Source organism: Dysidea avara, chromosome 12, assembly GCF_963678975.1.
Source record: "Dysidea avara chromosome 12, odDysAvar1.4, whole genome shotgun sequence".
NCBI classification, from domain to species: domain Eukaryota; kingdom Metazoa; phylum Porifera; class Demospongiae; order Dictyoceratida; family Dysideidae; genus Dysidea; species Dysidea avara.
The window spans coordinates 7273324-7294439 of NC_089283.1; the positions used below are offsets into that span (position 1 = coordinate 7273324).

The window sequence follows — 21116 nt, forward strand, 5'->3', positions numbered from 1 at the left end:
TAATGTCACTAATAATTAAAAATCAACTTGATCATATAGTGGTAGGACACCCATAAGGTAAATATCTTCCTATGTCCCTGAGAAGATGTAACCTTTTCATTCATCACCTTCCTGAACTTGTTCGGTCCATCTTTTGTTCAGGAAAGGGTATAGCTATTTGCTGATATTAAAGCAGTTGAGGGTTAATACTATAGACAAGCTAAGTGTCAGTTTCTGATGCTAATATAAGATTTGTAAAGTATTAAGGCTTGGAAAATATAGGGAAATTGTTTCAAGTTACACTTGACGGTGAAAATTTAAAACATGCTCCCAGATCTAGACTTAAGTTAGCTACGTACTTTCCAAAAGGTTCATTTATCCCAACTTGCAAGAAAGGAAAGAGAACAAAAAGCTGTACACTGAGCTTAAAACTTGTAGAGAAAAGGATGAAACAGATATGATATATACCACTTTGACACCTCAGCTCCGGTCAAAGGAAACCACAGGGTTATTTAATAGTTATACCATGGCCACGAGGGATTTGCCTGATATATATTCCCAAGCCCGAGGGCCGCAGGCCCGAGGGCGTGGACATATATCCATGGTATAAGTAATATATACCACTCTGGCATGCTCACCTAATAGGTGAAGGAAGACAAACCTGCATTCACCACATTACTTTTATACAGAGGTTTGCAAAAATCGATTGTGGGTTTAAATTGTGGGCACAAAAAAGAAATGATTGTGGGTTTCACTGGTTGTATTGATACCATTTTAAACCAAATAATCACTTTGTGGATGAATAAAGTTACCTAAGGTGCTAAAATAAACACTTAGACATATAGGTTGTGAATGTTTGAGGCATCTTTTCATGCAGTTGAAATGTACTCTGTAGAAAAACAATCCCCACATTGCAAAAATGATTATTTAGTGATGCTTAGTAACTGAACTATGCAATGCTGACTCGCTCAATTCTTTTTACTTCACAACAATGCCCCTAACTAAATCAACATGTTTAATTCAAACCCACAATGCAAAACTTTAAGCATCTCTATATAAATAATCAAAGGGAACTGATGCTTTGTAGCTGCCTCAGCATCAAAGGCAGTTGTGGTCAGGGCTATATCATGATATTTCCCTAACCACAGGGCGATATCTAGATATCGCCCTGTGGTCAGGGAAATATGTGATATATAACCCTGTGATTTCCTTTGATCTGAGGTGTCAAAGTAGTATATATATCACATATTGCCCTGACCACAGGGTGATATCTAGATATCGATATCGCCCTGTGGTTAGAGCAATATCATGATGTAACAATCTTTATAACACTGAATAGCTAGCACTCACACTACAGTCACAAGCATGTGTACAATTTCGAATGTTCCATACATATCTATTCTCTAATTATAGATGTGAACTATTACAAATATTGATGTGTGCATAATATCAGTACTACACACATGTCCCCCTCAGTAGAAGCTTGTTCTCAAGCTTAAATTCAAGTTGACTGTTCTATGTTAACGGTGGCCGTCTGGTTCTCACCGGATATCTTCGAGAGATTGGTTCTGGACTATTGTCTATATAGTGGTCTACTTCAGGAGGGCTCCAGATTCTAGTGTGGTCATTGTGCAGCACAGTAGTATCGCTGGGACTTGGTTGAAGTCTGTGACAGAGTCTATTTACATGAACAACCTTGGATGTAGTACCATTAGAGATCTCCATAACAAGTGGTCCTTTCACTGCTGTTATAGTCCATTTAACATCCCAGCAAGGGTCTAACTTCCGTGCTGTGGGTACCGATAGCCACACATGATCTCCAACTGTAAAGTGCCGTGTTACCAATGTAACAATCTTTAATAACACTGAATAGCACTCACACTACAGTCACAAGCATGTGTACAATCTCGAATGTTCCATACATATCTATTCTCTAATTACAGATGCGAACTATTACAACTATTGGTGTGTGCATAATATCAGTACTACAATGATATAGCCCTGGCCACAACTGCCTTTGATGCTGAGGCAGTTACAAAGCATCAGTTCTCTTTGATTATTTATATAGAACTGCTTAAAGTTTTGCATTGTGGCTTTGAATTAGAGCTGCTTAAAGTTTTCATCGTGTTTTTGAGTTAAACATGTTGGTTTAGTTAGGGGCATTGTTGTGAAGCAAAAAGAATCGAATGAGTCAGCATTGCATAGTTCAGTTACTAAGCATCACTAAATAATTTTTACAATGTGGGAATTGTTTTTCTACAGAGTACATTTCAACTGCATGAAAAGATGCCTCAAACATTCACAACCTATATGTCGAAGTGTTTATTTTAGCACATTAGATTACTTTATAAATCCATGAAGTGGTTATTTGGTTTAAAATGGTATCACTACAACCAGTGAAATCCACAATCATATCCTTTTGTGCCCACAATTTAAACCCACAAATGATGTTTGCAAACCTCTGTATAAAAGTAATGTGGTGAATGCAGGTTTGTCTTTCTTCACCTATTAGTAGGGATGGGCGATACCAGAAAAGTTTACTTCAATATGATTCCAAGTACTTTTGTCATGGTATTGATGAGTATTGATACCAATACTGAGCACTTGTGATTTTTGTGCTTATAGTATGTATGTGTTGAGCTGAATCCTCAAAAATATTTAATAACTCATGGATGCAATTACACATGATCTTGAAACTTGTGCTTGTGATTTTTGAGCCAAATTGCACGTGTCTGTTGTTGACACCTTTGCTGTCACCATTAATCATCTATAGCTAGTTAGCCAAAATGTTTACTCACTTGAAAAAAAATCTACTTTTAATTTTTAGCTATTTTTCAGGATCTATAGTAGTGAATCTTACAGTGCTGAAAATTTCTCAGCGAAGACTGGTGGGTTGAAGCATAATTACTGGAACACTTCATTTTGTAGTTTTTGTATCCATAGCACATAGCTAGCCATTGCAAGTTTTGCATGTACAATGTAAGAAATATCACGTGATACTTAGAAACATGGCACACCCTATACCAAGACACTTTCACTGATGCAATGTTCCATCTCATTTTCTTTACTCCGTTCTGCCATCTTGGCTATCCGGGGCAGTAGGACCGTGAGACGTGTGGAGTGCCCCACTACCTCTGCTGAACTGCACTTGGCATAGGTTCAGCTTGACTCATCTGTTTAATGTGTTTATTTTGTATCTGTTTTGTAAAATTATTCTATTTAGACTGGATCACCAAGTATCGAAATTTCTGATTCTTATAGTACTCGATACCAAAGTATCGGACATTCTGGTATCGGTATCTTTTATTACTTGTATTGCCCACCCCTACCTATTAGGTGAACATACCAGAGTGGTATATATTACTTATACCATGGCCACGAGGGATTTGCCTGATATAAATGCCCAAGCCCGAGGGCTGCAATGGTATAACTATTAAATAAGGGCTGTATTGTGAAGAGTAACAGAACCAGCAAACTACCTTGAGTTAACTGCACAGTCAAATGCAATATATAGCCACACCCTTGCCATGCAAACAGGCCTTTTATTGTGGTTGCATGTGTCTGAGGACTCACCCACATTTATATTTGTACAACATTTTCATCATTCACAGTAATGATGGTTTCTCTCTCAGAAAGCCTGACTGAGACAACACACCATCAAACAGCTGCAGGTCAGTTTTATCTCAGATGCTTTGCAAAGCATACACTTCAGTGTTAAATAATTATCAAGACTCAAAAATTCAAACCTATAATAATTTACAATATATATATATATATATATAGAGAGAGAGAGAGTCTTAGAATAAATAGTATAATTATGTTCTTCAGCTATACCAACTAGTTTGTGTACTCCATTCTAGGCTTTTTAATGTAGTGTATGTTAGCTTTTCTTTTCAACTGTGCTCCTGCAATACAATGGCTTTATCCAATTGTCGAATCAATAACATGATTACCCAAAAAGCTGGGGGAAATGCTTCAGTTAAATGCTTGTATGTAATCCGCTCTTAACAAATCCGGGAGTTCACAGCTGCATGGTATACAGTCCAGTTACTTGTTGATGAATAAAAAATAAAACCTGGTATTTATGTAACACATGCATGTCGTGCCTTGGGTTTATTCAGCCTTAAAGTGGAGGACCCCTCCAGCATGCACTATTAAAATGAGTTTAAATCAATACAATCATTACTATGTTACAGCAGTATATCATTGAGGCTATACGCAGGTATCTTGATTATCAAATTGAGACATGCAGTTATTGCACAGCTAGTAGTATTATGAGTTAAGTATATTTCATTGGTAAACTAGCATAACATTACATAATAAACACCCTATACAAATTTACACTATTGCTTTAACACATATTTACATACATCAAACTACATTAATGTAACCTGTACTTGGTTGTTAATTTGCTTCATATAAATGTTAAGTGCTATTACACAAGGTCCTTCGTTCTCAGCCTGCTGAGGTTGATATGATGAAAATGACAATCTTGTACCACCAATATTGGCCACATATCTTGTGTGATGCGTTGAACAGGCAGTGCTAACAACACAAAGGACTTCTTTCTTCATAGGGAGGGTGTTAACATTCAGAGTTTCACTGTTCTTATTACCATCAGCTATGTTAATGCTGATACTTTCACGATCTCCATCACAATTACTGGTAAGCAACTTAAACTGTATAGGTAGATAAATGGTGCCAGCAATTGTTGATATTTCCCCAGTATTTCTTAATTTGGTGATTACAGTTCCCTTTGCAGTTTGCTGTATCTCAACATCATCATTGTCAGAACGAAATGATATGAAGTATTTTCTTGGTAGAAGTTGAATGGGTGGACCATTATAGCCATCCAAATTCAGACGATAAGCTAAAGCTGCTCTGTAGAGATCTGCATCTGCCATATTCATTGGGCCAACTTTCTCAAGTAAATCACTGGCAAATATAAGTGGATAACGTATCGCTTTGAAAATATCCCTGGCAATATTCTGAGGCAAATCATACTGCTGATGGTTGTACCATTTTGTGATTCCGAGGAAAAGATCTAATTCCTTAATGTAAAGCTCTGAACTGTTGCAAACCTGTAATATGTAATCTGCGGGAAGTGTATTAAACTCTTCAAAGTTGATTATTTTACTGATATTAGTTTCCAAGAATTGTAGACATTGCTTATGCAAGAAGTCGAATTGCTGTTGTGATGCAATGGTGGCTAATTTGCTGTAGTTGTGCATGTCGAGTGAAGCTGCAATCATTTCAGCGCACTTAATTTCCAACAGTGAAACATCAAAGTAATGGGCAGCATGTAACAGGTTAAGGCAATCATCACAGCTTGTTTGGACTTGCCCGGTATAAATAAATGTCAGCATTTGTTGTAATGTGTAAGAGTCTACTACTGGTAATGAAATTTCATTCTCATTTTTCTCCTTTGTATTTCCATATAGCATAGCATGGAACACTGGTGAACCAGCTGCTACTATTGCTCTATGAGCACTCACACTACCACCATCAGATGTCTTGAATATCACATCATGTGTACTGGGGTCTTGTAGTAGGGCACTGAAAGTTGTGTTGCACCATTCTGAAGCTCTCAACATTTTTGGCACACCTATTTAAAATTTACAAATACACAGCAGAAAATTTACAAATACACAGCAGAAAATTTACCCCACAATACAATATATTGTGCATGACTACACAACAATTGCTCATCAATGTAAGTGGTTACTGAATTGCACTATATAAGCCATTTGATTGGTGAGGATTTTGCCTTAGTGAATTGACAAGTTTTAGCTACTGTTTACCAAAATAAGCTCTGCTGATATGCTTTGTCTATGGTCTCCATGACCCAGAAAGCAGACATTGTTACATATAATGCATGCCCTCAGACCACTTACTTATATGTAGCAAACTCTTATAATGAAAAGTAAAACCAAAAGCCATCTTTTACTCTAAAATTTGATTGATATTGGAGGATATAAATTCTTGATCGGACATGCCCACAGCTAGGCAACTTGTATACCCTTAAACTGCTGCAATTATGTCAGCATAATTAGGTATGTGAAGGAGTCAGGAATTATGCTGGCATTTTGAAGCGATTATAAGGCTTTTACCAGTATCAAAATTTGTAAATTTAATTAAAATGATCAAAATACTCCAATAGGGCAGCCAGAAATTTTAATAGAACAGTCACATTAGTTTTGTTACTCTAACAAAGTAGTCAGACAGAATGACAAGGTACAAATACGAGATGAAATACTTTGATATAACAACCAACTAAAGAGAGGAAGCCCAAACTCTTTTAGCCAATAATGTTACCGTAATATACCATATATATTGAATATGGGATGTCTTTAAATGTGACCACCTCTTGGAAAATCAGTCTATCACACAGCTATTATATTCCCAACTAATAGGAAACATTGGATTTAATTCTTTACAGTGTTGTAGCTTACCAATAGTTGGACCAAATCTTGGTACTCATTGTAATCATTTCTCTACATGTTTGTATAGCTACAAACAGCTAACTCTTCCACCATTGTACACAGTTTTTGTGAAGCTTCATCCAATAGGTGAGCTCCAATCAGGCTGGTGACTGGGCAATGTATTGCAATTATAATGCAACAGAAAAAACTGAGGTACAATAGGGCCAAGTTATGAGCTCACAATTGTTCAAAATAGGGGTAATTTACTGTACAACAGGATCCAGCCATCTCTAAATAGGCAATGGCTCCATCATGACCTCTTACTACTCGTAAGTCTCAGCACAGGTAGCCAACAATAAAATAGGGCTGAAACAATCATGGTTTTTTGTATTCGAACACTCTACAATTAACGATTGAGTAGTCATGAATACTAGCTACCTTGTTGCCTTCCATTATGCTGACTTTAAGAAGCTTACAGCTTTTTCAAGTAACAACAGTTTCTTCAAGTAACAACAATGATACACACACTGTATTAAAGTACTGATCTTAGTATTTCTGACAAGAAATTATGCCAATCAAACTCTATAGCCTTCATTTTTATCACTACCTGATGGAAAGGCATCATGTGAGCTGGGTCATATGATCTTAACAAGTACTCAATTACCAATTTTACTATCCTGAGTACCAAAATCTTTAACAAGTACTCGAGTATACACTTGTTTCAGTCCTACATTTTAAAAAAACCACTTACTTTTGTGGACAAGGAATTTAATGGTGTATTCATGATAAGAAAAAGATCAGCATTTCTGGACCTGGTCATGTGATATCTACAAAAAAATTATGGTGAAAACTTTGACTGGTCATAAAGTGACAGACATTTGAACAAAATGATTTTGAAAGGATTTTAGCAGGTCAAGCAGCTCTACAAATGAGCCAAATTTCAAGAACTTGTGTAGTTATATCAACGAGTTACTAATGTTAATGAGGAACTTGTATACAATATAGTACAAGAGCTCATACACGGCTACGTACTTTTGCATATTAGTATAATTATAGCAGGTATATAAGCTACATCCCAATTTGGAAACAATGATCCAATGACTTCTAACAATGTAGAATAGTTAGCCAACACATGTACCTTATTAGTAGGACATCATACACTCAAGGATATATAACTTCTCTGTCTATCTTGAGTCGTAAAAATATTTCACTTGCTACAATGACAACTCAGTTATTCAAAATTCCTTACACATTGAAAATTGTTAGTGGAAATGATACAGGAACGGGAATAAGCACGGACAGTGAGTTTTAAACAATGACCAACTAGGAACAGTAAACAACTCAAATAGAACAATTATTATGCAGAAAGGATAACTGATATCTGAGCAATAACAGTTGCACACAGCACTTAACTAAACAACACAAGGAACTACAAATTTGAATAGCTAGGAATTTAAACAAGAGGTCATCTACATTTGCTATACTAGAGCACATTAAATTTAATTCCTACTATAGTTGAGTAATAATAGCATAGCTACAGTGCAGACGATCTCCCTTTTCTATTTCTATAATCTCTTCTCAAATTTGAATCCCTGTACTTGTTGTTAACTATAATTTATGACTAGCTAGACATACCCCATCAAAGGGAAGAATCCTGCCAGACATATTTTTGTGAATGTATCTCATTAATGAATAGCTGAAATGGACATGGTACATTTTTTCAGGTATGAGGGTGCATAGCACCCCCAATTTAAAGCTGTATTGTGCAATAGTCGTCACGTGAACCCAGTAGTCGGGTCTATGTCGCAACAGTTCCAGAAACTAATTGAGATACTCTAATAGAACAGTCCAAGCATGTATTGAAATTGTTAAAACCACTGTAAATGCCCTTAAACTTAATCTGCTGGTACCCAATTTTTAAAATTATTCTGGGAGAGGGCAATTACCCAGACACCCCTAAATTAGCATGCAAAATTAGCAACTACCACAACATAAATTTTTGGGCATCCACAGAAATCACAAACAATCAGTGTAAACACGATTGTCATAACAACCCATAGACGGCCACAATGGTAGTGGAGAAAGAAAGGTAACACAAATTTTGCAACTACTATGGTAACTGAAAAGTCATACAGTGAAACCTGTCTATTCTGGTTGCCACATGGGCCACAATTCAGGTCACTTTTATAATTATACACAAACCACACATTTGGGGATTATTACAATAGCCAGATCAGACAGGTGACCTGATTAGAAAGGTTTCAAATGTCTTATGTCAAAACAACAAGCCTGCATAATTAAATTGCATTTAGATGAAGGCAGTAGTTACTTTACAAGAAGAAAACCCAGCTACATAAATCTACAATCCATAATGCCTTGTTGAAAACAGTTAAGGTCAGTGTAAGGAGTAAAGTCAGGCTGGATTTTTGGCGACAATTCCTATACCATTTCTGTTATTACACAAGACCTACCTGGCCAGCTATATTCAATACAGACATAGAACAGTGCTTTGCATCAGTTGGTTGTAATAAACTACAAATATTTCTAATATAGTCATGTGTACAAAAATATGTATAGAATGAATGTATACATATAAAGCTAAAATAGTTGTTCTATGGACTAGCAATGCGTTTAATCCCTTAAACCCTCAAAATTCTGATCTGATCACCTTCACTGCACATTGTGAATCCAATAACACACAAGTCATTACGATTTATTGCAGGAATATGAAGCTCTAAACAATTCTCGAAGTGAACACACAACTGACCATCTTCAAAAGATATCCTCCATAAAATTCTTCTCCTATGGGAATATCATATACCACTTTAGTGTCACAATCTAACGTGTTGTCTATGTTTAATAGGTGAATCGCTATTTTACTTTTGTCAGTGCAGGACTTGAGGCAAAATAGGAACCATGCATGATGATTATCTATGGAAGCGAAGCAAGTACAGATTTCAACAGGCGATTGAGATTTTGTGATCAGGGTGCCCTTGGGTGTGTGATCAATTGTCAAGCCTTCAACAGGATCAAAATCAAAATAGAATTTCTTTACAGTGATTTGTTTTTGAGGTCCATCATACGAACCAGTATCATGATACTCTAAAGCAGCTTTGTAAAGATCAGGAACAGCCAAATTAGTTGGATGTACTGTATCCATCAAACAGTCTTTAGCAATAAGTGGGTACCGGATCAGTGAAAACACTGATTTGATGTTGTCTGCACTTAACACATGCTTCTGCTCATTGTACCATTGCTCAATTTCATTAAACAAATCAAATTCCCTGACTTCAAGATCAGGGGAACTCAAGAATTCAATAACAGCTGGCAATGGATATGGTTTAGGTTTAGAAAGAATGCCACAATTAACAATAGCATGAGAATACTCTTCCATAAAGTACACAGAAGATTCCAGCAGAGAATCAAACTGATGTTCTATTGCAAAGGCAACAACATCACCAGCATTTTTAACTCTCAAGTTTCTCTCAACCATACGAACACAAACAGTTGTTAATGCACCCACACAGAAGTAGTCAGAAGTCAAAACACTTAGTAAGACTTGCTCATACATGACCAGTGTAAATGAAACGAAACAATTTCTTCAGTGTACTACTGTCTATATTGGGTAGTTCAATCTCCTTCTGACTACTCTCTTTCATGTTACCATACAACATAGCATGGAACACTGGTGAACCAGCTGCTACTATTAGCTTATGAGCACTCACACTACCACCATCAGATGTCTTGAATGTCACATCATGTATACTAGGGTCTTCCAGCAGAGGTGTGAAAGTAGTGTTACACCAAAACCAATCTGCATCTTCTAAACATTTCTCTGTTTGCAAATATAGGTATTTATACATTAGAACCTCAGTTAACAGAACACCAGTTATCTGAACTTGTAGTAACCAAACACCAAAAAGGATTGCTTTATTTTAGAGTAGCAGAAACCTTGTAAACATTGCATAAACATCATTTCATACACAGCATCACAATTTGGACTATTCAGTTTAATGAAGACTAGGTGGTCCCCAGTGGCTCGGATAACTGAGGTTCCGCTGTATGTACATTGTTATTTATCATGGCAGTACCCACACCCTTGCTACTAATCATAAAAATAAAGCAATGAAACAGAAAGGAAATCTACACCTGTGTGCAGCTATACTTATATCCTATATACACACTGCAAATAGTATAGCCATGAGTTAAGTAGGGACCAAATGTCCACTAGCATAGCTATGTATGATCTGTACCATTTCTCACTGATTTTTCCTCTTGCTTACATATTTCTACAAGTAGAAGGAAAAGTTAGGAATTTCAAGTTGTATTAGGGATCAGGGGAAAAAAAGTAGTGAAATGGAATAGCTAAAAAGTAGTGAAACAGGAGAGGTTGTCTATACCTGCAGATATACCAATGGGTATTTACTCCAGGTTGCCTATACTTGCAGATATACTAATGGGCGTTTACTTCAGGGAGTAAATGCCCATTTAGCTACCATGTTAAATGCCAATACTTTTCATAGCGAATGGATTGATTGCAGAGACACTTCTCGTACTATTCTTCGTTTGTAACACTGACAGCTGACAATGAAGCGTAATGGCCACTTCACTTTTCAGTAATTGATTACTGAGATGCACGTTCAGACATGAAATTAATTTTGTAGCATGTCAGATGTCATTTTGTCTTTTGAAGTGGTATGTGTGGCTTCAAAAGTTGTAAAAAAAAGTTTACAAACAAGCAGAATCTAAAATTAGGAATTTCAAGGATGGGAATAGCTAAAAAGTAGTGAAACGGGAAAGGTTGTCTACCCTGTGTATCTGCAGATATTTATTCCATACTGGACAGCTGACTGACTTACATACACAACATATGGCTTTGGTGCATCACGTGATGCATCTAATGGGAGCCCACAATTGATTCCTATATATTTGCATGCGCAGTTAAAGCTCATGTGAAGAATTGGTTTAGAAGTATGCTGTTAGAAGATGTGACCATTCAGATGGAATGTTGATCCAAAGATAATTGATTGTTGTGATGATGTATGGGACTAGAGTAACGTGTTTCATAATAATCAGGATGGGAACAGCAACTGTATATTCTAATTAGAGAGCAGCAACTGGTACATTAGGACCTCCATTATCCGAACATCTGTGTGCCAGTTCAATCATAAAAGTGTTCAGATAAGTAAATTTGTTTGGATAAATGAAGCCCATTCATTTATATGTGACCATCTCAGCGAAAACCCGTCTAGTTTGCACAACTTCCAAATTTCTTTTTATTTTCCCAGCATTATCTACATAGGCCAAGGAATGGTTCACTAAAATTTCAGTCGATTATGGTGAGTAGTTTTGGAATTACAGTGCTAGAAAGTAGGAAAAACAAGGAAATTGATCTATACAGTGACTATACTAAAAATAAACTACAGACGCTTACATTAGCAGCCATAACTTCCGTTTGGATTAGTCTACAAAGTTGGGATTTAGCTTACAGTGTTCACCATGGATTAGCAGATCAGCCAATGTATAGTTTTAACCCTGCAGTCACTTGTGCATAGACGTATGAAGGTGACTTTGTTAAAGAAATGGCAACAATTTTGTTGACGTCTACCGCATCGTAAACAAACGCACGTGATACATAAACCATGGGGCTACAGAAATGAAACAAAGCTTTTTGAACTCCCCATGAGTAGGCGAATAAGATGGTATATCGGTTTAATCAAATCCTTTCCTGCTTGATAAAAACTTGTGTAAATTTTTTTTGTAACACATGTAATTTCACCATTTTTTTAAATTTCGTTTTTCTCAATACACATGCTTGTGCGAACTAGACGGGTTTTCGCTGAGACGGTCACATATACAGAGCTCTATTCAACTACTCTAATAAAACATACACTTACTCTAATAGAATGGTCACCTAACAGTGAAATACTCTAATAGAGCAGTCACTTACACTGTTTGGATAATCAAGGGTTTGGATAATCGGAGGGTTCGGATAATCGAGATCCTAATGTACTTTTGTCAATAGATCACTATGTAATGTTTAGAGACCTACCACGAGGATCTTCATGATTTTAAAAAACCCAAGGTTTTTTAAAGCCATGAAGATCTGAGTGGACAGTCTCTAATTGACTTAGAAAATGGTGTGGGTATATTTATACTAGTAGATGGATTGATTGATTGTGGGTTTAGTAAAACATCATCATGTCAACATATCTTGCACAAAATGTAAACCCATAATCACTTTCTACATTGCTTTCATACAGTACAATAGCACTGAATAGTAGGGATCACAAAGGAGTAGGCATGGCCCACGCAACAACATCACCCAAAAATTTTCCCTGACAGCAATGAGGCAGTATTGGTTAGGTAAAACTAGCCCAAACAAGTTTTCAGATTGACACGAAATGCTTTCAACAAGTTGTAATGGAATTTTTAATAAATATATATATATATTAAATGGCATTTTCTACTGATTCACTGCCTGACTAACTGATGCCTTCAGACAAACACAACTAGACAGCAACTAAGGCTACGGTCTTGATTTTTTCACTATTTGATGTCGCTTCGGCCCAAGGGGTACCTTTTGGCATACTGCAGTACGTGCAATGCATTCTTCATGTGTCCCATTCAGACAGCAAAAAGTATCAATCTGGCGGTAGCACGTCATGGCTTCCCTTCGTGAACATAGTTGACAATGAAGCGTAATGGATACTTCATATATAGCTGGGACACACAGTGCCAATTTTTTTTTCTTTTGATGCGGTATACGTGGATTGCAGAGGTGCTTTTTGAACAGTTCTTGATTCGTAATGTTGTGTTACAGGTTGAACATAGCTGACAATGAAGTGTAATGGATACTTCATTTTTCAGACAATTTTTGATATAGTTGGGGTGCGTGGTGCCAATTATTTCTTTTGATGTGGTAAACATGGGTACACCAGTCAAAATAATTATTTGCAAAAAAGTCAATAAATAAGTACACAAAAAAATTGAAATAAAATTTTCAACTAGAGTAGGGACCATAGCATATCGATACAAAGTACTGAAATAAGCTGGAGTAGTGCAAAATATTAAATCACAGTAAAACAAGAAGTGTTATACAGTGGAACCCCTCTAAACGGACACCCCTGAATGGCGGACAGCCTCTTTATAGCTGAAAATTAATAAAGTCCCAAACGCAAACACCTGTGTGTTATGCCCCCTCAATAGCGGACACCTCTTTATTTCGTAAAGTGGACACTCACAATTCCCAGACATGTCAAGCACTACAGTACAACACCTCGCTAATCACGGACACAAGTAACAAAGGTTCAATGCCAGTTACAACAATCAATCAAACTACATCATTTAGCTAATGCAGAAAGTGCGAGACAAAGCACTGAAGTTATGAGAAGCCATACTAGTGAATGCGGATACAAGTACTGCCATTAATTTTCTTATCCAGCTAGGTCTTCTGATAATAGTAGCTGGTGCACTTTAAGAATCACTACAGGATAAACTGCATAATTTGTATAGCCAACCATCTTGATAACTAACCAAAGACGGAGTAACCCGGATAAGTCTTTATGGGAGCATGTATAGAATTTTTGTGGTGCCTAATTGTCTGGGTAGTGTAGAGGCCACACACCATAGGTAACCCATGCTCAATAACATCACTTCTGTTGCTATTAAACTGATCTTATCTGGTACCATAACCCATCTTTCCCCACCCACCACTTGGTCTAGTCTCGTGCATTAAAATTGATTATTTTAAAATTTTAGAAACCCCTTAAATAAGGACACCTCCATATAAAGGACATAGTTCATTTCCCCAATGGTGTCCATCTTAGAGGGGTTCCACTGTATCCCTACTGTGCATTCCGTTCTTGAGCATAGTAGGGATATCACACTTCATATTGTTTTACTGTGATTAAATATTTAATATTATGCACTACTCCAGCTTGTTTCAATAATTTTTTATCGATGTGCTATGGTCCCTATTCTAGTTGAAAATTCCAATTTTTTTTGTGTACTTGTACTATAGATAGATTGATTGTGGGTTGAGTATAACATCATCATGTCATCATACCTTGCACAAAATGTAAACCCACAATCACTTTCAACATATAAAAGGAAGCTCACTGACCAGCTATGCCTTCCTTAGGAGGCAGAGCAGATCAGTGATCAATTATGAGATCTGCAATAATACTCAGCATATCAGTGATCAACAGTGAGGTGTGTTGTGTGTTGACTCCTTCAACTGATCTGATTTTAGAGAACCTCTCCAGAGGTCTCTAAAGATTTTAGAGAACCTCTTAAGAAATCTCTTAGGGATTTTAAAGACCTCATTATCTTCCAAAGATTAAAGGGTTTTATGCATACCATTTTCTAATTAAGGTTACAGTATATTTTAAAATACGTGGTAGAGACAATTTACAGAATCTGATTTTATCAAAGCAGGAAATAAACTTGTTTTAACAGATACCTTTTATAACACACCATTTTACTCACAGCTGTCATGCTGCAATTTGAAAGTACAAAAGAATTATCTCTTTGTCTTTTCTCTTCACAAAACAATAAATAAATAGCCATAACTTGGCTGTACTTTCCCTTGACTTCAAGTTGTTTGTCATGTGATGGTGATTCAGTTAATGTGTATAGACATCACGTGATCTAGTAAATAGCTGATGAGAATAGTGATAATATGACGGTGAAAGAAAATGAAATGATTCAATGCATCATAGCAGGTGAGTTCCTGGCTGTATGTTAGAACTTTATATAATTACTAGAGCTGTACCAATATGGGTTTTTGGCATGTACCGATATCTGATATGGATACCACCAAAAGAAGCCGATAGCCGATAGTCAATCCAATATTTGCATTACAAACTTGCTGTAGAGTGACCAATAAGCCACTGCCACCGAACAGCTACATGGATAATGTAGAAAACCAATATTATAAACCATTTATGTACAAACTATTGCTGTATAAATATTGGTAGTGATATCGGTCCTCGTACTGTTCTGTGCCAATGCCAAAATTAGTAAAAATGCCATATCGGTGGCTGATACATTGTATTTTGGCCAATCTGATTATTGGTACAGCTCTAATAATTACATAGTTTGCTCCTTGCCAATTACCAAAATTTGTATTTCTAAGAGACTGGACGAACACACTTCATGATGATGGGCGTCTGTATTTAGCGGATCACGGATCAACGGATCACGGATCGGCTGATCACGTGATATGCATGCTCAACTCGATTTTGAGCACTGGGAAATATTTATACCCTAGTGTAACATACAGCATACTGTAGAATTTATATTTTATCCACAGGTAGGAAGCCTGAAGAGATTTCAATCGATACTATATAACTATAATAATTAGAACGCGGGCGTATTAAAAATTTAACACACGTACAGAGTAAGATTATTTTAATTCACCTTAAAACTGAATCACTGATGTATTCTTTACACCAACACAATACTCAATAGACTAGCTCTGTATTGCAAAAACAAACGACAAAGGATACGCTATCGCACTCACGTGTGAATAGGCTTCTAATATGTTGGCGTGTATCCTTTGTCGTTTGTTTTTGCAATACAGAGCTAGTCTATTGAGTATTGTGTTGGTGTAAAGAATACATCAGTGATTCAGTTTTAAGGTGAATTAATATAATCTTACTCTGTACGTGTGTTAAATTTTTAATACGCGCGCGCTCTAATTATTATAGTTATATAGTATCGATTGAAATCTCTTCAGGCTTCCTACCTGTGGATAAAATATAAATTCTATAGTATGCTGTATGTTACACTAGGGTATAAATATTTCCCAGTGCTCAAAATCGAGTTGAGCATGCATATCACGTGATCCGCGATCCGTTGATCCGTGATCCGCTAAATACAGACGCCCCATGATGATGTACTAATTAGGAGTTATTAATTGATTTTTGAGGAATCAGCTCAGAGTGTACTGTATATACTTCATAATGTGTAGTGAGCTAGATAATGTGAACAGTGTGGAGTAAACTAAACCCACAATCAATTCTAGTATGTGGGTATATATAAGAGACCAGTGAACTTAACTATCACTCAACACTGTGACAACTGTGAAATAGTCTGATTAATAGAATTTTTGTAAAGGTACCTTCCAACTTTTAGGGTCCTTAAAGAAAGAACACTACACTACTATATGATGGGATAGTAATCAGTGGGTAGGAGACGACATCATAATTGTGTGTTATATACTGTGCATTTGTCTATGAAGTGATAATGGTAGTTCAGCTTTCTTTTGATGTGGTATGTGTAGATTCACCTTACAAATCAAACGAGTTACAAGGAGAAATTAGGAATTTATAGGGATACCATAGAAATAAAAAGTAGTGAAACAAGGGAGGTCACCTGCACCTGAAGATATGCTAGTGGACATATACTTCATAAAATAGTGGCTTAAAATGATGTGGTAGAGTTAGTAGTAATGTGTAGTGAACTGGATAATGTAAATATGGAATAAAAATAGGCTATGCATCTTGCATCACCCTACTGGCAATCGTACATGGCATTTCCAGTGCATACATGGCCATACGTTTTATGAAGAAAATTACCCCGAGCTCTAGCTCAGGGTGTGATAACGAGTTGGCATATTGATTCTGGGCCAGACCCTTTTCCAAGGGGGCGCTTATAATTGAAATTGATAATAGGGTCTGGGTACATGAGACTACATCCAATAGGTTTTCTTCTTTTTGTTTAAAGGGAGACTACTTCAGTATAAAAATATTGCTTTTCGGCAGGCAGTGCCCTCAACATACATATATACAGTAATTAATTAGACTACATCTACGTACACACATACAGTTAGGAGCTTCCTCGTTGCATACAAAAGAGGATTTAATGAGTTCCAGATCTGTGTTCCTCAGATATAAAAACTATGTTTGGCTAAAGTAGTTTGCACTTTTCGAATAACAAACAGTGAGCGTTTCAGCTGGCACATGCAGTGATGTGAAATGTATCATTTAGATATCCAGCTGGCCAATTTTAGAACAAAGAAGAAAGTACCTTAAGCTACTTATGCTCTTTAAAGTAATTCATGGTCTTGTTGAAGTTTCATCAATTACTCTAACTCCCTTAACCTCATGTACTCGCGGTCACTCTCGTCGTTATGCTATTCCACCAATTAGAACTGAAACATATTTACATTCTTTCTTACCTTCAGCAGTAAAATTAGGGAATGATCTACCTCAATCACTAATCAAAATTGATGATGTTGATGATTTTAAACAAGAACTTGCACCTCTACTTATATCCCACACCCTCTGTATGATTATTTGTGTTTGTAAACTCTTTCAGAGGTTTTAAATAGTAATCATAATGCACCCATCAATGTCAAGCCCCACCCCCCACCCCGAGGGTCCCCATACAACTACTGGGGATTTGACATCTACACTTGCCCCATCCCTGGGGCTTTTGACGGCAGCAGTGTGCTGAACCAAATTTATTTTAATAGGTAAATCAGATAACCTATAGAAACCCTGCTACCGAGGTGGGGACATAGTGCGGTTTTGACAAGCTTCTTAGCCCCAGTACTGGGGAATTTAACACTAGACTTCATGAAATCCCCTGTATTCCCCCTGTATACTAATAACAATAATAATAGACAAGTTATGTAATAGTTTATATACCTGTATTGCTGTATGAACACATCTTTGTTCTGTTAAGGTCACACACAAAGAAAGATCAGTGCTAGATGGAGGACTATTGAACTTCGAATGAAGCCTCTCTAAACCACGGATAATACAGATGTATATATGTTGTACATGGATTAGAAATGACTCCGTAAATTACACGAAACAGTGAAACATTCCTTGTAATAAAGTTTACAGGGAAAACTTATTTCATGCCATTTACACAGAGGAAGACAGTGTTTTATATGAAAGCTAGTACTTATTCTTCTAGTGAACAGTGATAGAATAAAGACCTCCCACTTTATTTTCTGTGAGTGCGTATCGGTAATTTCCGTTACCAGCTTCACACGATGCCAACTCACCACGTTGTGTTGCTAAAGATACAGAACAGATACTGCTCTTTCATATGTGCCAAGCATGTGTAAGTACATGTTCCCACTGCCATGATTTGCCTACACAAACATTCCGTAACATTCAGGCTTCATCCACTCAATAATTCAGCATTAACTTATGCTATGTCAGGTTTTAATAGCTAAAGAAATAAAACATAGTTATGTTCTTTAAATTGAGTGGCTATCCTTTCTTTTGCCATCACCTAGTCAGAGATTACCCTACACAAACATAGCAGAGCAACATACTTACCACAAACAGCGTAATTAACTGTTAACCTACGCAATGCCTAATGATGAAACAACTTTAGGAATGATAACAAGACGCTACTACTTGACGACAAGGCCCTATACTTTTAAACAACGTTCTGCAACTGTGAAAGAATCGCCTTATTCTGCACTAGTCTCCACTACTAATTTCGTAAAACATTGTGACATTGTATCACAAGGACTGTATAGACCTTATTCATTTAGAACAGTAAGCGCCCTCTGATGTCACGCGAAGCCATACAAGAGTTCCTGTTTACCTAGTCTGGCAGCGCCCGCCCCTTCGCATATAGAGGAAGGGTCTGGTCACTCTAGCATTACGGAGTTGTAACAGTGGAATGTAATTAAACAATGATGTCACAATAATGGCAGCAAGAATAGCACGTCTAACAGCCACACAAAGTAAGCAGTTCGCGAGATAGATTAATGAAAGGCTGCTAACATAACCGAGATTCTTTCCATATTGATTAGGCAGCTTTACGAGTACATCAATTCTAACTACAAGGCTCTTTCACTACCTCCATCTTTTGTTCTTTTAAAGAACATGCTATTGGCGACTACAAGCAGCCTCAATCATATCGCATCTTCACGAAAACTCTTACACGCATTACGGTATCTATGGTAACTCCAAAACAAACATCAGAAATATTTAGTAATTACCAACAACGCAGTGTTACCTGTTTTCGGTAACATGCTACAAATTTTGAATGCTAGAGTGACCAGACCCTTCATCTTTATGCGAAGGGGTGGGTGCTGCCAGACTACTATTTACCATGGTGATGGCTTTTCGGACGCCATTTTGAGTTCTAAAACTGAGCCTTTTACATCTATTTAGCCTGTTGCCTGGCAGTCCTTTGTGGGAGTTGAACTCTGTTTCATGCTCCCACTCCCTGCAGTTTGGTCAGTAGTCTGCAGGGTTTTCTTCTTAAGGCCCCTGTCCGGGGTTTTTGCTGTGTGTATGCTGGCGGTCCATGCGGTGTTTTTGTAGGTCTGTGTAGGCTCTGTAGGTTTAGCTGCTTTTTCTTTTTTCTGCTTTTTGTCATTTATAAATTAAATTAGGTTTAACTTCTAGCTAGAGATCAGGGAGGATGGGAGTGCCATTAGGGCCGGAATAAATTAAAAAATAAAAAAGTTCTAAAACTGAGCGAGCACAACGGTTACTATCATGTTACCATAGCTATGGTATTGCAAATGGCGAATTTGGCGGAGAATTGTGATGTTACTATGGTTTTGGTACTGCAAATGGCGGACAACTCCTTCGCAACGGGTTATAAGCGCTATGAAATTAATTCAGTGAATAAGGTCTATACCATAGATAGGGGTGTCTATTATCTATGGTCTATACTATTCGTAATACATTTTGAATGCGCGTTTCCAATCCATGTGCAACAAATTATCAGTACTCTAAACGTTTAGCCAGCTCCATCTACTGGAGGGCGCAATGTTTACCCGCGAAAACAAAAAAACGGATCACATTGAATTGCGGCATGTCAACAGAATAATGATTATTATACCTTCTGTTGAACCTTCTAACTTTATTCGCTTCGGTCCTGGTCCTTGTTCCATTATTCAACAAACAAGATCGGCTTCACAGGGTGGTACAATTTACTTTGTTAATTTCTATTGTGGGATACTGCATGTGCTGGCTTAGTAGTCCGGCGCCGCCCGCCCCTTTGCAAGGGCGGGCGGCGCCATAATACTAGATCCATAGATCGGTATAAAGGATCTATGCTAGATCATAGAGGTGCGTCTCTATTGTATCGTACAGGAGTCAACACTTTCAGTGGAGCTAGTGGCGGAGGAAGTAGTCATATGAGGGGGGGCTGACCAGGGGAGGAAATGAACTGAGGCGCTACTGTAGGGTCCGCAATCCGAAAAATCAACTTTTACAAATCGATCCCCCTACCATTGTGGGTTGTTCATTGTAGTATCCCATTGCTAGATCCACCATGAAACCGGAGGCACGGTTGTTGTCTTCACAGAAATATTGATTTTAGTATTTCGTGAGATGCAAAAATTATTTTTAAAACTTCGTGCTCCACACAAAGAACAGGATAGAACTCAGCGGCGGAGGAAGTAGTTGATATGAGGGGGGGCTCCGCTGAGCTGACCCAGACTTATTTCTATAGTTTGGTAAGGTGAGACCAAAAAAAAAAAAAAAAAAAAAAAAAAGGTCACAACCAACTCACAAGAGCTTTCCACCTCACCAGCTACCATTTCTAGCTGATAAACTACATAAAAATCCTTTCATAGCTCGCTGCACACTGACTATTTTATTAGAGTGACTGCTCTATTAGAGTATCTCGATCTTTATCACGGTTTTCAGCCCCACTCCAAGAAAGATAATTTTGGTGTGATATCATTCTGAGGGGGGGCTAAGCTCCCCCTCAGCAGACCTA

General features: G+C 37.3%; 1 protein-coding gene across 2 annotated transcripts in view; it reads right to left on the reverse strand.

Annotated features, from left to right (window-relative positions):
- LOC136240469 (kelch repeat and BTB domain-containing protein 8-like) overlaps positions 1–20346 on the reverse strand; it is a 73350-nt gene extending 53004 nt beyond the window's left edge. Inside the window, exons 1-2 of one of the 2 annotated variants that reach the window (XM_066031456.1) lie at positions 20232–20346; positions 4244–5584 (exon numbers count right to left, since the gene is read on the reverse strand). In XM_066031456.1, the coding sequence (XP_065887528.1) occupies positions 4356–5584; positions 20232–20283 (1281 nt within the window). In that variant the 5' untranslated portion in view covers positions 20284–20346 and the 3' untranslated portion in view covers positions 4244–4355. Of the gene's footprint in view, positions 1–4243; positions 5585–20231 lie in introns of those variants that run through there. The other variant, XM_066031457.1, reaches the window with a different exon arrangement.
- Between the last annotated feature and the right edge of the window lie 770 nt (positions 20347–21116).